The sequence below is a fragment of the Heterodontus francisci genome, chromosome 27 (assembly GCF_036365525.1).
Source record: "Heterodontus francisci isolate sHetFra1 chromosome 27, sHetFra1.hap1, whole genome shotgun sequence".
NCBI lineage: Eukaryota > Metazoa > Chordata > Chondrichthyes > Heterodontiformes > Heterodontidae > Heterodontus > Heterodontus francisci.
The window spans coordinates 23,542,811-23,561,051 of record NC_090397.1 but is presented as its reverse complement, the minus strand read 5'-3'; the positions used below and the strand labels follow the sequence as shown (position 1 = coordinate 23,561,051).

Genomic DNA, 18,241 nt, shown 5'->3' with positions numbered 1-18,241 from the left:
GGAAGTTTAAAAAAAAATTCACTTCTATCTTTGAGACTCTTCATTCACAGAATATGGATCCCTTCTTATTAACCCCTTCCGAATCATTCATGAGATATTATCATGCACTGGGACACAGTTAAGTAAACCGTCCTGAAATGTTGCGGTGGGACAGTAATTTACAGACATTTAATATGTTCGTCTGAAATAGCAGGGAAACAAATTCCAGATGAGTGTATTAAGTGTATATACTCTGCCATCTCATGCATTAAGATAAGGGGTAAGTATATGAAGCTGCACTCTCACCATGGAGCCTTGCCCGCCAGGATCACATTTTGGGAATCTGGACATACGCCGTCTGTAATTTCTGCCTGTAAGGAGGAATATAGACAGCAAATTTGCCTAGATGCGCTCTGAGTAGATGAGGCTCCGAGTAGGGAACGTGATTTTGAATGTTGCATCTTCCATTGTTGACTTTAACAAAATAGAATTTTGAAAAATACCAAAATAATTTGAAATAAAATTTGTGTTTATTTTATCCACCATAGACTTGTTCTAGGAGGCATAGCACGCATACACCCAATGTTATCATTATAATCACTGTATCTAAGCATAAAGTAACATAGTACACTGCACAGTAAATATTAAAATCTCTTTAAAAACACAAACAGCAGTTTTTCTTATTATTTTGACAATGAACAGTATATTACAGATGTAGCAAACATTTACATACATCGCATGACTGAGCTCAACTAAACCTAATAGTTCTGATCATATCAAGCTTCCATTAGGTCGCTTTCTAATCTCTCAGTCACATTCAGTGGATGACCCTCTGCTTCCATTGCTACCTTCATGTTACTTTTCAAGCAGGTTTTAACCCAGAAAATTACCCACTCTTTCCATAAGTGCAAGTTAATCTACAGTTGCATTTCAGTGCAATCTGTTTTTTTTTTGTTCTGTGATTTTGAAGTACTGCTTGTACACGACATAGCTCGTATTTTCTTTGCTTTCGGGGTAACATTATTAAATGCAGTTTATTTCAAGCAGCGAGCTTTGCTTTTCTTCCTGCTGGTATCAAGGGCACATGTGGTTAGTCCTCTGGAGCTTCCTAAGCTCAGACGTCTGTGTGCTGTGAGCTAAATGACGCGAAGCTGCTCCGCTGACTTCTGGCTATCTGATCGAAGCTGGCCTTTCGAGCCCTGTGTGCTTCGTTCTTGGGCTTTTGCATCTGCCCGTCCCGCACTAGAAAACTTTCGATCAGATTAATCTTCTCCTGCTCTTCCTTCAGGAACACATCAACGAGCAGGGTTTTCTCCTTTTTCATTCGTATGCTAATGTCTTTGGGAACATCGGCCATCAGCCAAACAAGTACCTCACTTAAGAACATCACCAGATTCTGAAATTCAATGAATGGAACACAGAATGATGACAAGATTCATTTGTGATGGCTCAACAATTCCTCTCTATGCTGACTGTACTTAGGCTTCATGTAAAAGGATGGGCAAGGGTAAGAGACTAAGTGTCATTTGCATAATACAGTAATTTACAGAGGGCAGAATATTATCCATTAAAGTAGCATAGAAAAGAATCATACAGCACAGAAGGAGTCCATTTAACTCATCATGCCACAGCCGGCTCCTTGAAAGAGCTCTCCAGTTAGTCCCACTTCCTTGTTCTTTCCCCTTAGTCCTTTTCAATTGTATATCCAACTCCTTTTTGAAAGTTACTATTGAATCTTCTTCCACCATCCTTTCAGGGCACCCCAGATCATAACAACTTTCTGCGTAAGAAAATTTCTCCTCATCTCCTCTCTGGTTCCATTGCCAATTATCTTAAATCTGTGTCTTTTGGTTACTGACCTTCCTGGCAGCGGAAACCGTTTCCCCTTAATTAGTTATCTCAAAGCTCTTTATAATTCTCAACACTTCTATTAAAGCTCCCCTTAACTGCCTCTGCTCTAAGGAGAATAATACCAACTTCTCTAGTCCCTCGACATAACTGAAGTCCCTCATTCCTATGAAATTTCCTTTGCACCCTCACCAAGGCCTTGACATCCTTACGAAAGGTGTGATCTGCAGCATTAGACACAATAATACAGTCCTGCCTCCATAAAAAATAATGTAGTAACATTCGGTTCTACAGGTGGCAAATGTTATATGTGCCCATTTTAAGGGGTCGAATCCATCATTGTGATTCATAGCTGCAGATTATTTGGCCATCTTTGCTCAAATTCATGAAGGAATTGTCCTTTGATCCCTCAGTACTTTTAGGTAAAGACATACTCCTGACTCATATTGACCACACTTGGCTTTCATGGTCAAGATTATTTTCTGTGAGGACTGGAAGCCATTAATTGACTTAGCATTACAATAATGTGCCTTTAACATAATAAAACGTCCCAAGGTGCTTCACGGGAGTGTTATAAAGCAAAATTTGACACCAAGCAACATAAAGAGACATTGGGGCAGATGACTAAAAGTTTGGTCAAAGAGTTAGATTTTATGGAATCGCTTGAAGGAGGCAAGAGAGGTAGAGAGGTGGAGAGGTTTAGGGAGGGAATTCCAGAGCTTAGGACCTAGGCAACTGAAGGCATGGCCATCAATGGCGGAGAAATTAAAATCAGGGTTGCTCAAGAAACCAGAATTAGAATTAGCTATCTCAGAGGGTTGTGGAGTTGGAGGAGATTACAGAGATATGGAGGGGTAAGGACATGGAGAGATTTGAAGACAAGGTTTGAGAATTTTAAAATTGAGGCGTTGCTTTACCTTGAGCCAGTGTAGGTCAGTGAGCACTGGGGTGATGGATGAATGGGACATCGTGCAAGTTAGAATTTTGGATGACCTCAAGTTTATGTAGGTATAATGTGGAGGCTGGATAGGAATGCATTGCAATAGTCAAGTCTGAAAGTAATAAAAGGCATGCACGAGGGTTTCAGCAGCAGATAAACTGAGCTAATGGGCACAGTCAGGCAATGTTATGGAGGTGTAATTAGGCAGTCTTAGTGATGGTGCGGATATGTGGTCAGAAGCTCATCTCATGGTCAAATATGACACCAAGCTTGCGAACAGTTTGGTTCTGCCTCAGACAGCTGCCAGGAAGAGGAATGGAATCAATGGCTAGGGAATGGATTTTGTCAATTGCTTTGGTCTATCCAATATTTAATTGGAGGAAATTTCTACTTATCCAGCACTGCATGTCAGACAAGCCATCTGATAATTTAGAGACAGTTGAGGGGTTGAGAGAGGTGATGTTGCGGTATAGGTTAAGCAGCACTTGGAGGAAGCACTGAGGGTGGCAAGGGCACAGAATGTACTCTGGGCGGGACACTTCAATGTCCATCAAGAGTGGCTCGGTAGCACCATTACTGACCGAGCTGGCCGCATCCTAAAGGACATAGCTGCTAGATTGGGTCTGAGGCAGGTGGTGAGGGAACCAGTAAGAGGGAAAAATATGCTTGACCTTGTCCTCACCAATCTGCCTGCTGCAGATGCATCTGTCGATGACAGTATTGGTAGGAATGACCACAGCACAGTCATTGTGGAGACAAAGTCTCCATCGTGTTGTGTGGCACTTCTTTGGCCTCCTTATCTCGAGAGACAATGGGTAAGCGCCTGGAGGTGGTCAGTGGTATGTGGAGCAACGCCTGGAGTGGCTATAAAGGCCAATTCTAGAGTGACAGGCTCTTCCACAGGTGCTGCAGAAAAATTTGTTTGTCGGGGCTGTTACACAGTTGGGTCTCCCCTTGCGCCTCTGTCTTTTTTCCTGCCAATTGGTCTCTTCGACTTGCCACACTTTAACCCCGCCTTTATGGCTGCCCGCCAGTGTGGCACTACCACCGTGCTAAATGGGATGAATTTCGAACAGATCAAGCAATGCAAAACTGGGCATCCATGAGGTTCTGTGGTACATCAGCAGCAGCAGAATTGTATTCAACCACAATCTGTAACCTCATGGCCCGGCATAACCCCCACTCTACCATTACCATCAAGCCAGGAGACCAACCCTGGTTCAATGAAGAGTGCAGGAGGGCATGCCAGGAGCAGCACCAGATATACATCAAAATGAGTTGTCAATCTGGTGAAGTTACAACCTAGGACTACTTATGTGCCAAACTTCATAAGCAACATGCGATAGACAGAGCTAAGTGATCCCATAACCAACGGATCAGATCTAAGCTCTGTAGTCCTATCACATCCAGTCATGAATGGTGGTGGACAATTAAACAATTAACTGGAGGAAGTGGCTCCACAAATATCCCCATCCTCAATGATGGGGGAGCCCAGCACATCAGTGCAAAAGATAAGGCTGAAGCATTTGCAACAATCTTCAGCCAGAAGTGCCGAGTGGATGATCCATCTCGGCCTCCTCCTGAAGTCCCCAGTGTCACAGATGCCAGTCTTCAGCTAATTTGATCCACTCTGCGTGATATCAAGAAATGACTGAAGGCACTGGATACTGCAAAGGTTATGGGCCCTGACAACATTCCAGCAATAGTACTGAAGACCTGTGCTCCAGAGCATCCCACACCCCTAACCAAGCTGTTCCAGTACTGCTACAGCACTGGCATCTACCCAGCAATGTGGAAAATTGCCCAGGTATGTCCTGTACACAAAAAGCAGGACAAGTCCAACCCGGCCAATTACTGCCCCATCAGTCTACTCCTGATTATCGGTAAAGTGATAGAAAGTGACATCAACAGTGCTGTCAAGCAGCACTTGCTTGGCAATAACCTGCTCAGTGATGCTCACTTTGGGTCCTGACAGGGCCTCTCAGCTCCTGACCTCATTACAGCTTTGGTTCAAACATGGACAAAAAATCTGAACTCAGGAGGTGAGGTGAGAGTGACTGCCCTTGACATCAAGGCAGCATTTGATCGAGTATGGCACCAAGGAACCCTAGCAAAACTGGAGTCAATGGAAATCGGGGGAAAACTCTCCACTGGTTGGAGTCATATCTAGCACAAAGGAAGATGGCTGTGGTTGTTGGACATCAATTATTTCAGCTCCAGGACATCACTGCAGGAGTTCCTCAGGGTAGTGTCCTAGGCCCAACCATCTTCAGCTGCTTCATCAATGACCTTCCTTCAATCATAAGGTCAGAAGTGGGGATGTTCGCTGATGATTGCACAATGTTCAGCACCATTCGCGACTCTTCAGATGCTGAAGCAGTCTGTGTAAAAATGCAGCAAGACCTGGACAATATCCAGGCTTGGGCTGATAAGTGGCAAATAGCATTTGTGCCACACAAGTGCCGGGCAATGACCATCTCCAACAAGACAGAATCTAACCATCTCCCCTTGACATTCAATGGCATTACCATCAGTGAATCCCCTACTATCAACATCCTGGAGTTTACCATTGAGAAGAAACTGAACTGGAGTAGCCATATAAATACCATGATGACAAGAGCAGGCCAGAGGCTAGGACTCCTGTGGCAAGTAACTCACCTTCTGACTCCCCAAAGCCTGTCCACCATCTACAAGGTACAAGTCAGAAGTGTGATGGAATACTCTCCACTTGACTGGATGGGTGCAGCTCCAACAACACTCAAGAAGCTCGACACCATCCAGGAAAAAACATCCCACTTGATTGGCACCCCATTTACCACCTTCTACATTCACTCCCTCCACCACCGACGCACAGTGGCAGCAATGTGTACCACATACAAAATGCACTGCAGCAACACGCCAAGGCTCCTTCGACAGCACCTTCCAAACCCGCGACCTCTACCACCTCGAAAGACAAGAGCAGCAGATGCATGGGAACATCACCAACTGCAAGATCCCCTCCAAGCCACACACCATCCTGACTTGGAACTATATCGCCGTTCCTTCACTGTCGCTGGGTCAAAATCCTGGAACTACCTTCCTAACAGCACTGTGGGTATACCTACCTCACATAGACTGCAGCGGTTCAAGAAGGCAGCTTACCACCACCGTCTCAAGGCAATTAGGGATGGGCAATAAGTGCTGGCCTAGCCAGCAATGCCCTCATACCACGAACAAAAAAAAAAGGTGGGTATCTTCAGTGTCTATGTGGAAACTGATGTGTCTTCGGAAGATATTACCAGGGGGCAGCATGTAGATGTTAATCTGGATGCTAACTTTTAACATAGTTTGATTCATCAATACTGAAATTCCTGGTCACACCCTGCTGCAAAGTTCTTATACACCTGGTCGAAGATACACAAGAACTGACCAGGGTGGCTCTTTACTCATTTTCCCCTAAACTTCCATTACCATTTGCCATTGATGGTGCTTTTTCACAAAGAGATTTTTGCACCTGAACCTGCATCCTACCACTTTGCTTTTGTGGAAACAGGACTAAAGGGCAGTGCACGACTAGACCCTCACCTACTGCTGATGTTTAATCGCACCCCCACCCTTTCATTTTTTTATTCCCTTCTTTCTACCAAATCTACCTCAAAGGTATCCAGACTATGGTCACAAGTCCTTGCTTCTCAGCCCATGAATGTTATCTTACCTTCTGTAGCTGTCCTGTCTGCTGTGGTCATGCTTTTGCTGTCACTCTACTTGCTTATTTTTATTGAGCACGTCTGGAATGACCTGTTCTTCAAGCTACTCTTTCATTGGTGAATTTAATAACTATCACAATGAGGGAGTGGCTGTGAGTATTCACCTTCCCAACTTGAAGTCAGCAGCATAAAAGTATAGAAGTGGAATTGTGAGAAGTTCGCTTCTTAATTCCCAATGGCCAGAGTTTGCTAGTTACCCAGGCATCACAATCAACAAAATCTGCCCAGGATTAATCCAACAGGATATAAAAAAATATACTCAACTTGTTTTTCTTTTTCAGTCTCCTCACCTCCAACTTCTAACATCAGTGGTTGGGAAAATATTGGAAAAAATTCTGAGGGACAGGATTAATGTCCATTTGGAGAGGCAGGGATTAATCAGGGATAGTCAGCATGGCTTTGTCAGGGGGAGAGCGTGTCTGTCTAACTTGATTGAATTTTTCAAGACGGTGACTAGATATGTAGATGAGGGTAAAGCAGTTGGACTTCAGTAAGGCTTTTGATAAGGTCCCGCATGGGAGATTGGTTAAGAAGGTAAAAGCCCACGGGATCCAGGGCAATTTGGCAAAGTGGATCCAAAATTGGCTTAGTGGCAGGAGGCAGAGGGTGATGGTCAAGGGTTGTTTTTGCGAGTGGAAGCCTGTGACCAGTGGTTTACCACAGGGATCAGTGCTGTGACCCTTGCTGTTTGTAGTGTACATTAATGATTTAGACATGATAAGTAAGTTCACGGATGACACGAAAATTGGTGGTGTCATAAATAGTGAGGAGGAAAGCCTGAGATTCCAGGACGATATAGATGGGCTGGTAAGATGCGCAGAGCAGTGGCAAATGGAATTTAATCCTGAGAAGTGTGAGGTGATGCATTTTGGGAGGACTAACAAGGCAATGGAATATACAATGGATGGTAGGACCCTAGGAAGTACAGCAGGTCAGAGGGATCTTGGTGTACTTGGCCATCGATCACTGTAGCAGCAGCACAGGTAGATAAGGTGGTTCGGAAGGCATGTGGGATACTTGCCTTTATTAGCTGAGGCATAGAATATAAGAGCAGGGAGATTATGATGGAGCTGTATAAAATGCTAGTTAGGCTGCAGCTGGAGTACTGTGTACAGTTCTGGGCACCACACTATAGGAAGGATGTGATTGCACTGGAGAGGGTGCAGAGGAGATTCACCAGGATGTTGCCTGGGCTGGAGCATTTCAGCTATGAAGAGAGACTGAAAAGGCTAGGGTTGTTTTCTTTAGAACAGTGAATGCTGAGGGGGGACATGATTGAGGTATACAAAATTATGAGGGGCATTGATAGGTTAGAAAGGAAGAACATTTTTCTCTTAGTGGAGGGGTCAATAACCAGGGGGCATAGATTTAAGGTAAGGGGCAGGAGGTTTAGAAGGGATTTGAGGAAAAATGCTTTCACCCAGAGGGTGGTTGGAATCTGGAATGCACTGCCTGAAGAGGTGGTAGAGGCAGGAAGCCTCACACATTTAAGAAGTATTTAGATGAGCACTTGAAACACCATAGCATACAAGGCTACGGGCCAAGCGCTGGAAAATGGGATTAGAATAGTTAGGTGCATGATGGCCAGCATAGACACAATGGGCCGAAGGGCCTGTTTCTGTTCTGTATAACTCTATAACTCTAACTTTCACCTGTGGCGAGCCTTCACTGGGTTAACTTACTCCTCGCCTTGCTTTGTTGCCTTATTTTCCAAGTCCCCTTGGCTCTGGCTCGTGCACCTAGTCATACGCTATTTAGCAGCAGTGTAGCCTGTTGCACGCTGCAAGCATGCAGGAAGCCCAGATCAGTAATATGAGCCCACTCAGACACCCTCTCCATTGCTAATCCACCCAGGAAAGCACAGAACTTTGCACTTACAAATAAAGGCAACATGCAGTTTGAATCGATTGGAATAGAAACATTTAGTGAAATTAAAACCGGGTTGCTCCATTTTAAATAACAGAATTCTAAACAGACTCCAGATGCTTGTATGAGGATTGTCAGCCTGATCAGTTTTCTCAAGCCATCTGACTTCCCCGCCTGTGAGATAAACAGTAGTTAATCAGTGTTGTACCTCTAGCTGCCTGAGCAGGGATAAACGAACAAGTATGAGGCCAAGAGAGTGTGGGACACAGCAGATTGTGAGACTGTGTGGAAATGTCTGTGACTGCTTTGGAAAATGCAAACTTTAGTATTCAAATTGGAGGAACAACAAGGAATTAGCTTCTCCCACTTTGTATGCTGCACTACCATTGCTCTGCGTCAAACTGCCACCATCATTCATAGAAGAATACTGATTAACAGATAATCAACTGCTTACAGTTATCTGAACCACTGACACAGCACATGAGAGGATATCTTGTGAAACATCAATCACATTTATTCTTCCAGGAATGAATAGCCTCCTTCCACAAGTACTCTTTCAACCTTCAAAAGGTATCAGATGGTCACCTACCTTCTTTGTGAAATCAACTGTAGCCCGAAATAGCCATCAGAAATAATCAGCAATAATGGAAAGTAGAAGCAATTGAGCTGTAATTGAGGACAGCCAAGGTAACTGAAGGATGAGACTGCAGGTTTGCTCCTTCAATCAAGTTGTCTGTCCTTAGTTATGATGTCCTTTTCTCCCACTGGTCCATTATTAGTTTCATAAAATCACAGAATCATAGAAATCTTCACGTAGAAGGGAGCCACTACCTCCATCGTGCTTATACTAATGTGACTTCTGTATTAACGGGCTCTCCTCTAATCCCAATTCCCTGTTCTTTCCCCACACCATTCGATCATTTCTCCTCTTCACGTCTCTTTCTAAGCACTAATACCACAGTCTGGTACTCCTACTGGAAAATTGCAGACATGGGAAGTATGGATCAATGAACTGAAAGCTACAATCTTTCAGCTCTATCTGTAACCTTTGCTTCCCTTGAGGCCACCTTCTTTGCTGGGAGGATGGGTTTGCAGCTTAGTGATTGATTAATAGGCACTTGTAACAATGTATTCCATGCTATAATAAACCCTTTGCAGTAATATAATCCAAGCTCCTTCTTTATGATTTTTGTACTAATCCTCAGTCTCTGCCCCTTGTTAGTGATTCACTGACCAGTGAAAATAATCTTTCGTGGTTTGATCTCTTAAACCCTCTCCTACATTAGATACCCTCTTAGCATTCTGTGTTCCAGTGAATATAGTCCGAGGGGTAATAGTAATCTTCACCGCTTGGGCAGTAAACTGTCGGTGTGGATCGTGCAGATTCTACAACAGGCAGGTGATCCACTCTGACAGTTTACCCCTAAAACCTGAAGCTGAAAATAATCCGCTACTTTCTAAGTCTGTTGTCAAAACTATATCCTCTCTGGTCCCCGCCCTCAGACTGGTAAATCTATGCTACATCTTTCCCATTTCTCCAATACACTGCACATATTGATTTGATTCTACCTTTAAAAAATAGTTTCACACTAAATATTTTGTAAGGCACTGAAGGTAACAAAGTGTTGGCATTTATGAACTCTAGTGATGTTTGAGCTAGAAGATGAGAGAGAGGAACCAAAGCATTATAGACCAGTTAGCCTAACATCTGTTGTCTGGAAATTACTAGAGTCTATAATTAAGGATAGAATGACTGAGCACCTTGAAAATTTTCAACTGATTCGAGAGAGCCAGCATGGATTTGCATAGGATAGTGTCACGCAGGCCCCCACCTGCCAAGAATGAGGCATATTAATTTTGCCACATGGACATTAAATTTCAAAGCATTGCTGGAAAGACGAGAAGGCCTGATACAAGTGATTGCCAAGCCCCTGGCTGGAAGGACAATTTTGCATATTAACAGACACTACTTGGAACAAAGGACCATTCCCTGACCTACCCAATATACAAAGCAAAAAGTGGTTATACCAGTCACATGACTACACTGCAGGCCAAATTGGGGAGTTTTAAATTGTAGAGACAGTGTTTGAACTGGCAGAAAGCTCTTTGCTCCTGGACCAAAGAAGACCTCCTGTCTGCCTGTCTGATCCCATCTCTTTCTCATGGAACTGAAACTCCCTGAAGACACATAAACCCCAAGAGAGAAAAGTCTCCTAAAGTAAACAAGCTTTAAGAAGAATACTGGGCCCCAACGAAAAGCAAGATCTACCTACATTTAAGGACTACAGCGAGCTCGAAGCACAGTAACAAAAAAAACCCTCTTCAGAGATTGACTCAAAACTTTCCACTTTATTTTTCTACTCATCTTTTCTGTCTCTATGAGCATATGTGTATCACATTTGCATGCTAGCGTGGGCACGTTGTGTAACTGTAGGTGTCAACTGAATTAGAGTTTAAGTTTAAGTTTTAATAAATTTCACCTTTCTTGTTCAAACCTAAGAAAGCCTGTTGGTGCTCATTTCTTTGCCTTATAATTGGAAAGTGGTGAACCAAGGGGGAGCTAAAAACAGTGTTTAAAAATAAAGTCCTGTTACAGTAAGACCAGGTGAAGGCTGAAAGGGACCCTTAGATCTCTTTCTCACCTGGTTGTAACAATAGTGTCATGCAGGCCCCCCAGCTGCCAAGAATGAGGCATATTAAATTTGTCATAAGAACACTGATTTTGAACTTTCTGGGAAGAAGAGAAGGCCTGTTACAAGGGCTGCCAGGCGCTTAGCTGAAAAACATTTGGATACTAACAGACAGTGCTTGTGGAGACAAAAGGACTATTCCCTGACACATTCAATCCACAATGGATTTTGATCACCAGACATTGACAGTGTAAGGAAGAGCTTTCCAGAGACTGCTGAGGTGATACAATCCACAAAAGCCAAGACTGGTTAAACCAGCTGGTCACGTGACTAACTGGCTGGTTCAGGGTATTTTGAACTAGCCAGAGTTTTTGAACTCAGAAAGACTGTTTGCTCCTGGACTGAGAAGACCTCTCCCCCGCCTACTCCCATCTTTTTCTCACAAGCCTCTGGACCCACTGAGGACACACGATCTTTAACAGAGAAAGTCTCCGACATCGAACAAGGTTTAAGAAGAATACTGGGTCCCAATGAAAAGCAAGACCTACCTCAATCAAGGACTTTACAGTGAGCTCAAAGAACAGTACCCAAAATCATCTTCAGATATTACCTCAAACTTTCCCACTTTATATCTTCTGCTCTTTTCTGTCTTTATCTGCATGTGCATATCGCATATACATGCTATCGTGGGCGCGTCACGTATCCATAGGCGTTAACCGAATTAGAGTTTAAGTTTAATAAAGCTCAATCTTTTTTCTTTAGACTTAAGAAAACCTGTTTGGCTCATTTCTTTGCCTTACAATTGGAAGTTAGTGAACAAGGAAAAAAATGGTGTGTTTAAAATTAAACCCTATTACCGTAAGGCCAGGTGAAGGTTGACAGGGAACCCTAGACCCCTTTCTCACCTGGTCGTAACAGACAGGTTATGCCTGCTGAACCTGACTGAATGTTTTAAAGAGGTGGTGTTTATGCATGTTATTTATATGGACTTCCAGAAGGCATTTGATAAAGTCTCTCATAAGAGACTGTTAGCTAACGTTGGAGCTCATGGAATTGAAGGCAAGATTATTGACCTGGTTAGGAAATTGGCTGAGTGGCAAGTGACAGAGTAGGGAAAATGGTGAGGTACTCTAATTTGCAGGATATTTCTCATGGTATCCTGCAAGGATCTGTCCTTAGCCTCAATTATTCACTGCATTTATTAATGATGGGATAGAAAGCCACATATACAAGTTTGCTGATGACCCAAAGATAGGTGGCATTGTAAGCAGTGCAGATGGAAGCAAAAATTATAAAGAGATATTGATAGGTTAAGTGAATGGGTAAAACTACGACAAATGGATTTCAATGTAGGCAAATGTGAGGTCATCCCTTTTGGACCTAAAAAGGATAGAACAGGTTACTTTTTAAAATTGTGAAAAGCTAGAAACAGTGGATGTCCAAAGAGAGTTGGGGGTCCAGCAACATGGGTCATTAAAATGTCATGGACAGGTACAGAAAATAATAAAACAGACTAATGGAATGTTGCCCTTTATATCTAGAGGACTAGAATACAAGGTGGGAGGATTTATGCTACAACTATACAAAGCCCTGGTTTGACCACACCTGGAGTACTGTCAGCAGTTATGGGTACCACATCTTAGGAATGATATATTGGCCTTAGAGAAGTGCAGTGTATATTTACCAGCATGATACCTGGACTCCAAGGGTTAAATTATGAGGAGAAATTATACAAATTAAGGCTGTATTCCCTGGAACTTAGAAGGTTAAGGGGTGATTTGATCAAAATTTTCCAGATATTAAGGGGAACTGATAGAGCAGATAGAGAGAAACTATTCTGCCGATTGGGGAGACTCGGACTCAAGGGCATAGTCTAAAAATTAGAGGCAGACCTTTCAGGAGTGAAGTTACAATAGGAAACACTTCTATACACAAGCTCTAGTTGAAGTTTGGAACTCTCTTCCACTCATGGAAATAGATGCTAGGTCAATTGTTAATTTTAAATCTGAGATTGATAGATTTTTGTAAACCAAAGGTATTAAGAGATATGAGGCAAAGGCAGGTATATATTGAGTTAGGTCACAGATTTCACTGTATAGCAGAACATGCCTGAGGGGCTAATTGGCCTACTTCTGTTCCTTTGTTCCTTGAACAAGGGCTATATAATTAGTGCGGCTTTCACTCTACAATTAGATCTTTAAAATATAATGGAAGCATTATTGACAAATGTGCCCTTTAAGCGACATCCTGTGACACCGCTCCCTGAACAATAGTCACTTGGGTGTGATCGTTCCTCTGCTGGCAATTGAGCATGACTTAATGAGCAACCAGAGGATGAAACAGCAAATGAGCCAAGCCAAGCAAGGAAAACACATGAGCTGCTAACTATTATAACTAGCAGCTAACAAGAATTAGCTGATAGTGCAGTAACATTTCTTAAAATTCTGCAAATAAAAAGCAAATGGAAAATGGTCAAATTTTATTTTTCCATCACGTCAACTCTCAGCCAGATTTCAAACTCTTCTGTTTTTAATTAACTGTGGTGAAAGTGCTCATCATTCCTTGTACTGAACATCTTGTAACAGCTTGCTAAGCCAAATGGCCGCTTCCGGTTCCTAAGATTTCCACTTGAAGAACTGCACATTACAAGATGGTTACTACAGTACAGAGGGCAGGAAAGCTTTTCACCAGAGTGAGAAACCGAGACACTCCAGCTCCTCAATGTGTATTTTAAACTACTTTCACTATCACTCACTCAAACAGAGTTTTCCTGGACACTGCAACATTATTCATTGTTCATGCCAGCTGTGACTCAGTTACTTGCAATCTCACCTCTAAGTGAGATGGTTGGGGGTTTGAGCCTTACACCAGGACTTAAGCAGAAGAATCAAAGTTGACTCTCCAGTGCAGTACTGAGGGAGTACTGCACTGTTGGAAGTGCCATCTTTCAGATGACATGTTAAACCAATGTCCTATCTGTCCTTTCAGATGAATGCAAGAGATACCACAATGCTATTTTGAAGAAGAGCAGGGGAGTTTTCCCCAGTATTATCAATATTTATCAATTTACCAATATTTATCCCTCGATCAACATCACAAAAAACAGATTTTCTGGCCATTATCACTTTGCTGTCTGTGAGAGCTTGCTGCGTGCAAATTGATTTCTATGATCTGAATGCTGTGTCACTAGATGAATAATTAATCTTTAATTGGGGTCTTCTGTACCATAGATTGTGTGCCCTGCTCACCAATTCTCATGTACACCCTGAAAGATGTAAAACACCACATTGCTGGATTGCAACATTCAGGGCAAAACTAAGTTACTTTTGTTTACAAGAAATATGATTACACAGAAACAAAAGAATGATGCTAATCACCATCAATACAGTGCACTTCAGAATCTTAAAACTCAACTTTTGACGCATATAATGTGGGTACTTCAGCTAAATGGAGCCCCTCCCACTGCTTGAACATGGCAACTGGCAAACAAACAAAGGGCTAAACTTCCTAGGATATAATTCTTTTGAAGTAGAAGCAGGTTTCTTTGAAGGATGCCAAAGATCCAAACAGTCCTTAGCCACTAGGCATGCAACCGTGCTATTAATCAGTTGTGCCGGTTGGGTAGATACACTGAACAGCAGTCCCTTAGCTGTCTGGTGAGTCATTTACTTGACTGAGGCCGGAAACATAATCTATTGGAATTTCATCTTCCCTAAAGTCTCTTTAATGATGGCAGAAATCATAGATAATGAGTTATCTTTTCTCTCACAGATGAAAACATGCATAAAATATTGGCACAGAATCTTCTGGAGTGGGCATCTAACAGCATGCACCACTCATTAGATTTGTTTTCCTCCCTCTTCAAAAAACGCTGTGAGCTGATAATGACATGGCAAGGTCAACGGGGCATCTGGGACCTTGATGAGTGATAGGACCTACAATTAATCTCCTTAACCAACAATGTTTAAAGATTGAGAAAGAAACAGAAGGCTGAATTTTGCTGGGCCCCCGACATTGGGGGTCATCGCGAGGGGATCTGGAAAATACCTCCGGGAGAGGCCTGTCATGGGCCTCGATGCTGGAAAGGCCCCTCCCCATATTACCAGCAGTGGCAAGGCCTCGTGGCGGCACCACCACCCCCACCCCCCCCCCCCCCCCCCCCGCCGCTTGGCGACAAGAACTTCATTACAATATGTAAATTTATTTTAATTACTGAATAAATACTTACCTCGTCGCGATGGCCATTCCGCTGCGATATTCCAGCTGGTTGCCAGAACTCCTGCGCCTTCAGATCTCCATTCAGAGAACCGAGGCAGAACACTTGCTGGGAGTGAGGAGCAGCCAGGTTTTCAGGGCGGGTGGGGGGGAACAGGGAAAACTAAAGCGATTGGTAGAGGGGAAGGTGGGAACGTTAAAGGTTTTAAACTTTGTGGGTGAAGATCAGGATCGCAAAATTAATTTCTTTTAGGGGGGAGAGGGCAATAGATAATTTGATTAGTCATTGGGGGGTGGGAAAGGGGATTGAAACTTTGAATACATTTTTAACTTTACTTTTCTATCCCCTATAACTTCAAAAATGTAAATGATTTGGAAGGGCCTGAAGCCCTTTAAAAATAGCGCCGGCGCCTGTGTGGTGGCACAGGTACCGTTGTGGGGATGGAGCACCTGCCCCCTCTATGTCATTGGGGTGTACGGTGTGCCCCAGCCATGCAAATGAGCCGCCACGCTAAATATTGCGGTGGCTCCGCGAGGTAATTCCCGCGCATGCGCCCCGCCATCTTTGAAGCTCACTGCCGAGAGCTGGAAAAATTACGGCCAGAGGAATGATGGAGCAGGAAATAGGGTGAATTAGAATCAAATCAAGCACAAAAAGAGAAATAATGAGCGGGAAGGAAAAATTGGATTAAGAAAGAAAGAAAGAGAGAAAAGAGGCAAGAAAAATGTTTCAAAAATTAAAATTTGAATTTTAAAACCTCTAAGAGCAATTTACTACCCACAGGATTGAGGCGCCACAGTTTCAATTGTTCCTTTTCTCGGCTGAAGAGGTTCAGTGGCTTTGCAGAAACATAAATCTCCTCATTGAAAGGGTCCTCACATTATTAAATACCAGCCCTAACTTTCTGTGGTGCGTTTAATTTGTTTTAACAGCTCAAATGCAGCAATTTCTTGACACTTACTGAGAATGAACTCCAATTTTCAATCATCGAGCGGCAGAGCGATGCAAATCACCGAGCGATTTGCAACTCATGACATACCTCTTCCTCACCACGAATTACTGGGTTAATTGCACACTAATAATGGTGTGTGCTATTAGACTCACTTTTATTTTCCCAGTAAACACAGGGCCGATCCCATTTCAAAAACCTGGAGTACTAGCTAAACAAGCTAGACATTATTCAGTTCTGATTATAGTCAGTGGCCTCACCAATGACAGATAATTTGCACAAAACTAATAGCTACTGCTAGACACATGCAAAGGAACCATTTTAAGATACATGGATTAGTTGTGAAAAAGATGTAATACAGAAGTTTATAGTTTGATGCAAGACTGAGTTCTATTTTGGTCTACTCGTTTCCCAATCTCTGTGATTTCCACATATATTCCTTTATTGATACACTCAGTTTCTATGCTGTACTCTTTTTCAAGCCAACGCTAGCAGAAGAAGGTTGCCACATGTATTAGTTTGGGATGGGTATCAGCATCAGCCAGGAGGAGCCTATCTTGAATCAGCCCAGGGAAGATTGCCTGGAAACTGCCAGGGAATGAACATAATGTTGGCACTCAGGCCAGGAGCAGACAGAGTAACTGTGGATGCAGTGGAAGCAAACAACAAAGTTAATGGTCAGAAACATATAGGTGCATATAAAGCATATAGGCCTGAAAGGTGTTACATGCACAGTGACTGAGATAGCAATACTGGGAGCAGAGACAGTGGCCACAGGAGTTTGGAAAGAGACAGCAGGTTGCTTGGGGCAAAACTAAAGCACTGGTGCCTCAACAAAGGCCTGCTGGAGCTAAGGGCACTGAGGATGAATACTTGTGGCAGCCTGGGAAATAGTGATCCAAGCTCATAGAACAGAGCAGCAGCACAACTGAGAACCTGAGATAGGAGTAGGCATTTGCAAGGAAGTTGATTTCGGGGATTGGAAAATGGGCTGGTTAAGTTTGTGCTGAAGTATTGGGCCTTTTTTCCAAAACTCTTGATTTTTTTTAATGTGCTTATTATATTATAACTGAAACTCCTGAGGGTATTTGGTGGGGTCATGAGAACCAATAATGGTCACTGAAAGGAGTGTGAAAACATTTGCTGAGGATGTGATCGGTTCCTTTTCCGTGAATGAGAATTTTTTGAGAAAATGAAACAAGTGTTGATTTTTTTGATTGATTGGATCAAAATGGATGTGAAATTTGTTGTTATAGACTCCTAAAATAAGCCTTCCCCAATAGTTTAGCAGTAAAATTATGGTCTGTCCTGATTTTCCTCTGTCTCTGCTGTAATTTCTATGGTTCTAGAGATGAGACTAGAGTCGATAGTTCTGGTTAGAGATCTGGTACCAGTGCAGGTCTAATAAGCCATTTGGCCTCCTTCTGTGCTATGATTTCCATGATTGAAAACATTATGGTAAATATAATGGGCTGGAATTTACACTTCAGCAGTGGACGAAAACAATGGCCGTCAGCCTACGTGGGCCACAGGCTGTGGAGCTGCTGTGATATTAAACGCGGCGGCTCATTTAAATAGCCGTGGTGGATCGCCCACCCCGATGACAAAGAGGGGCGGGCTGTCCGTCCCCGGCAATGGCGTCAGCTGACTTGGCGCAGGCGCAGGCGCGGGTGCCATTTTTAAAGGGCTGCGACCCCTAACTTTCAATTTAAATATTTAAAGAAAAATGTAATTTAAAAAATGATATGCATTTTTCTGCCTCCTCCCAACCCCCATTAACAAATAAATTAATTTTTTGCCCTCTCCCCCCAAAACACTTACCTTGTCTACCTGACCTTCCGGCGCCCCCCCCCCCCCCCCCACAAAGTACATAAACTTTAAACTATAACCCTTCCCACCATCCCCTACACCAATGAGATTACTTTGACTCTGCTTCCCCCCGCTCTCCCATACTGAGAAACATATCTGCTGCCCCCCACCACCCCCCACCAGTGTTCCGCCTCGGTTCCCCAGACGGGGATCCAAAGGTATGGGAGTGCCGGCCAGCGGCATGCAGAGCGCTCCGGG

At 43.2% G+C, this 18,241-nt stretch overlaps 1 protein-coding gene across 1 annotated transcript in view; it reads right to left on the bottom strand.

Annotated features, from left to right (window-relative positions):
• Positions 1 to 1,093: 1,093 nt before the first annotated feature.
• LOC137384924 (anoctamin-2-like) overlaps positions 1,094 to 18,241 on the bottom strand; it is a 186,167-nt gene continuing 169,019 nt past the window's right edge. The window contains exon 29 of the mRNA XM_068059633.1: positions 1,094 to 1,375. Coding sequence (XP_067915734.1) covers positions 1,094 to 1,375 — 282 coding nt within the window. The remainder of the gene's footprint in view (positions 1,376 to 18,241) is intronic.